The 4,666-nt window shown below is 55.6% G+C and overlaps 1 protein-coding gene across 1 annotated transcript in view; it reads right to left on the bottom strand.

Moving 5' to 3' along the window:
• Nucleotides 1-1,556: 1,556 nt before the first annotated feature.
• The window catches only part of CMTM3 (CKLF-like MARVEL transmembrane domain containing 3), an 8,796-nt gene continuing 5,686 nt past the window's right edge, over nt 1,557-4,666 (bottom strand). Inside the window, exons 4-6 of the mRNA XM_005876451.2 lie at nt 4,144-4,239; nt 3,670-3,790; nt 1,557-2,642 (exon numbers count right to left, since the gene is read on the bottom strand). Of these exons, the coding sequence (XP_005876513.1) occupies nt 2,614-2,642; nt 3,670-3,790; nt 4,144-4,239 (246 nt within the window). The 3' untranslated portion in view covers nt 1,557-2,613. The remainder of the gene's footprint in view (nt 2,643-3,669; nt 3,791-4,143; nt 4,240-4,666) is intronic.

The raw sequence follows: 4,666 nt of genomic DNA, 5'->3' as shown, positions 1-4,666 counted from the left end.
CCCCCCCCCCCATCCCCCGCTGGCCCCGGGCTCACCTTCCACTGGATCTGATTGGTTGGTGGACCTGGGTAGGCCCGAGGCCCTGTCCGGTTTGGGGCCCGAACAAAATAGATTCCCTGCTCTGAGGAGCTTGATGACATCACTACAGGATCACACTCTAGCTGCCCCCTCTTGCTGCCCCACCCCTGCAGGACACGAAAAATCTTGAGGAAACTAGCTGAGCCATTGCAACATGAAGGAATGGATTTACTGAAACAAAACTGTAGCTTTTTTGTCCTTTCTGAAGGGCCAGAATATGTAATTATTTTCTAACAAAGGAAGTCAAGTCAGATGGCTAGTAACTCTAGGTGATCACTCATTGGTACTTGGCCCAGGGGTACTTTGGGGAGAGTAATGTTAATTTAATAACCATTACACTTTACTTTGTAAACGTCTATTTCCTTTAACAGTTTAGACACAGCTGGGGGGTGTTCTGAGGTGATCCCATGTGGTAAACTTTGGTTTATGCTGTTGGCTGGTCAGAGCTCCCACCCTGGCTTCTCAAACCGACACGGGCGCCCTGGGGTGGGCACCCCCCGCTCTGACTGGCTCTGGGGTTGGACTCTGCCCACTTGGAGTGGTTTTGGGACCCAAAGCCGTGGCTCCTGTTGGTTTGTCCCCAACAGCAGACAAAGCCTCAACATTGCCCTCAGTCCCCCCCTTTTTCTTTTGAAGGACCAATTTTTCATGGTACTTGTCCTGATTGTTTTCATAGTGTTCAAATCTGTATTTTTGTATGTAGAGGGAAATAATTTTCTCAACACTAACCGCTAATATTGTATTAAATTGTCATGAAGGAGTTCTTGTTTAATAAATGGACATGTAAAAATGGTCTGGTCTCTTTCCCTGCTCTGACTTACCTCCCACCCCTTCAAAGGCTGGGGACCCACTTCCTGCAACGGGCCTGTTAGGTGGTTGAACACAACCAGCATCCACCGGATGAGGCCCCTGTGGGACAGGTGTTGACAGGTAGCTGGGCTGGGGCTGGTGAGGCCGAGCAGAACCCCCACCCCCCCGCCCCCTCTTGGCCTCTGCACATTCACCTTTCACACACATTCTCAGAACGTGTGTGTGTGTGTGTGTGTGTGTGTGTGTGTGTGTGTGTGTGTAACCTGGGGCAGAAAGCTTGCTCCTTCCCATAGGCCTGGGCCAAAGTGCTGGCCAGGCTGCCCCTGGGCTCCGATTCTGTGGTCCCTTGTGCAACCAGTTCCCAACCACGGGGACTCCGAGGTCTGGCTGCCTGAGGGGTGTGGTGGGACGTGCCCTAATACTGAGGCCCTGCGCCTCCTCAGAGGGGCTGGGTGACCTGGGCAAGTCATCGAACCTTCTGTCAGTTTCCTGGCCTACAAACAGGATTGTGTGAGGAGTAAGTAAGAGCACAGGCATGAGAGCTTAGTGGGTGCCTGGCACAGAGCGTGTGTGTGTGTGTGTGTGTGTGTGTGTGTGTGTGTGTACGCGCCGACGCTGATACTGGATGGCATTGCTCTGGGGGGTGGAAGGTATTCAAACACACTCCATGCAGGTAGTCAGTCTGGTTTAATTCATTATGGCTTTTTTTCAGGGGAGGAGATTCACATGCAAGAGAAGAACGAAAGTTACAAATGCTCCCAAATGGGTCCAGAACTCTGGCTCATTTCGTAAGGCCTCTTGGTCACAGGAAATGCTATTTAAGAAGCTGCTTTTGTATAAAAAAATTATATAAAGTTACAAAATCCATTGAAGATATATACACAGCACGGGAGAACACAGAAGGCACGTCTCACCTCTTGTGAGTGGTCGGGAGACCTGCTCTGGTGTCTAGAAGCACATGGTCCCGAGCGTCCAAGAGCCTGTGGCTGCTGGCGGACCCCAGGGCAGAGCGGCTCCGGCTGGGCCTGCCCATGGACCCCAGGACGCTGTCCCTTCCTGTGGTCCCCTGATCTTTTGGAGCTGGTAAGCTACTTTACGAGCTTTTCTTTGAAATGGTCTTAGACCCACAATAGTTCTGTCCCCTGAATACACGGTTTCCAGGGGTGCGAGGAGGCAGTTAAAGGGATGGCAAAGGCCAGCTTCCTCCCTGCTTACAGAATGAAGGAAGTGGTACTCCTTGAACCAAAGAATCTTGGAAGGATCATTCTCGACAAAGTGCCTGGCATGGGCAGGGGCACCAAATGCAGACAAAGGTCCCTGGGGCTGGGGGGCTGGTGGTTGGCCCCTGGTGGTTTCTGCCTTACTTCCGTCGTCCCGTTACCTCTATCCACCCGCCTTGGCATGCATATCCCTGTGACAGGGGTCAAATGGCTCTATTTGCTTTGTCCCTTTGTGCTTATTTTCGGCAGGGAGGTCAAAGGGCTTAAGGTCTGTGGGACAGAAACGAGGAGTGGCGGAACATTCACGATGCCCTCCTGTGCAGAGCGGTTAGATAGGCTCAGAAACGTCACCTTGGGGCTGCGAGGAGGCCTGCTCCTCTGGAGAAGTGACAGCCTTCCTCCAACACTCCCGGTCCCCAGGCCTCGCTCCGGCCGGCCAGCCAGCCGGTGAGAAGTGCAGGAGGGAAGGCCCGCGTGGCTCGGGCTGCCAGGGCCGGGCAGCCCTTTAGTCGGAGTCAGAGTCGGAATCCTCTTCTGAAAAGAAAGCAAAGAGGAGGCTTGGCAGGAGCCTCCTGGCTGGTGGTGCCCGGAGCCGTCTCTGGAGCCGTCTCTGGAGCCGTCTCTGGAGCCGTCTCTGGAGAGGCACAGTCAGGCCGCGGGCTGGAGCCCCGACTCAGGCCCCTCCTGCAGCTGACGGTGCCATTGGTGGGGTCTGCTTGGCCTGAGGGCCAGGGACCCTCCGCAGGCAGCCGCTGTCACCTCCATGGTGCAGCCAAATGCAGGCGGGAGCCCCAATGCCCTTTCCTCTCCCTGAGCTGTTCTTACCTGGGGTGTCAGGACAGGACATCTGTACCCCAACCCTACCCCACAATTTAGCAGGACAATGTGGGGAAAACCATTTTCTTATCTAAGAACCTCAAATATCCTAGAAAATCAGGAAACCTCTTTTTGGCCATTGTGATCAGAAACAGGGCATGGCTGTGTGGTCACAGGTGGAAAACCAGCCACCCAATCTGCAAGCCCCCCAACCCGTTTATTTTTAAATTAGGTCATGGCACAACCATTCTGAGCTGAAGGTTGGCTGGAGGGACCAGAAGGCCCGCTGCACTCTCCTTGGATAAAAAGCAGAACAAGCTCGAACTTGCCTGGGCGCTGCGGGTAAGGCTGAGAGCCAGCTTGGTTCCCTGGCACTGAAGCCCTGGGGCAGGCAAGACTGCAGGGGGCGCTGGTCACTTTGCAGCCCAGTGCACAGTGCCCAGGAATGGAAGCCACTGACTGGCTGCCCCGGGGGCTCATCAGGGACCATTTAATGGAGATGGAGGTGCCAGGCATGCCCTCCGCTTGCCCTTCCTGGAAAGGCTCAGGCCCTGGGGAGCCATGTGCTGGTCCGAGGGGACCAGCTTTATGATCAGGGCTGCATGAAGGGATGTGAGAACCAGGCTGTGAAAACACTTCCTGCCCATGGGGAGAGGGGGCACGCTGCTACTCCAGCCTCAAACCAGCCAAGTGTCAAGTGTCCCCAGGGGAGAGCAGGGCCCCAGCCCGAAGGGTGGCCACCCACCTTCCTCCTTGTTGGCTGTGGTCTCGTCTGCAGAGCCCTCTTGTTTGAGGAATTTGGCCACGTCATTGAAGATCAGGTAGAAGTCAATGGCAAATACGATGGTGGCAAAGAAGCCAAACACCTGCGGATACAGAGGACAGGGTGGGTGGGATGGGAGTCCCTGGTCCAGGAGACTGAGAGGTACCTGCCCCAGCCTCACCGCCTGTGTTTATCTGATTGAATAAGCAGCTCAGATTGGCAGGCACAGGCCCCTCCCATTAATGACAAATGGGAAAAGGAGCTGTTAATTTGGCTGGCAAACACCCTTTCAAAGCTGGGGCAGAGTGGATCTCCAATAAGAGGCCTTTGGGGGCCTAAGCAGGCACCATGCTAAGCAGGTGTCCTAAGAAGCATCTGGGACTTTAGGAGGGCTAGGGTGAACTTGAGGGGGGCGTCACTGGCCACCCCCCTCCCAGGGGTAGGGCAGCTACTCACCCCGGCTGCTTTGGCAGCCCCATCGGAGTATTTGGCGACAGCTGTGATGGAGATGGCAAAGTAGATGAGGGCCGCTGTGACACAGCGTAGGAAGTCCTGGGGAGAGAGGGACATGGTCACACCGCCCTGAGCTCCATGGAGTGGGGCACAGCAGGGGAGGGGCCAGCTGGGAGCTTAGGCAGGGGAGAGGGGTTCAGAAGACACCAGGCAGCAGAAACAGGGCTGGAAGCCCACTGTTCCCAGAGGAGGGTGGGCCTGGCAGCCGGAACACACGCCTGGCTCCTGAGTCCAGCATCTGTGGGGCTCCCACCCTGTCCTCCCACCGCCACTCCTCCCCCTGCTCAGGTGCCGCTTGCAGGCTGCCAGCAGCTGAGGCTGCCCTGCCCCTGGGCCTCACTTTGCCACATACTTGTTCCAGATCCATTTATGAATTATGGTTTCTGTTTACTTGTCCCTAAAATGGGGACACAGGGTGCAGCCCACCCAGAAGAATGCTGGGGATGAAGTCAAGAAAAGACCAGGC

Source organism: Myotis brandtii, unplaced genomic scaffold (assembly GCF_000412655.1).
Source record: "Myotis brandtii unplaced genomic scaffold, ASM41265v1 scaffold486, whole genome shotgun sequence".
NCBI classification, from domain to species: Eukaryota; Metazoa; Chordata; class Mammalia; order Chiroptera; family Vespertilionidae; genus Myotis; species Myotis brandtii.
This window is presented reverse-complemented; position numbering and strand designations above follow the sequence as displayed.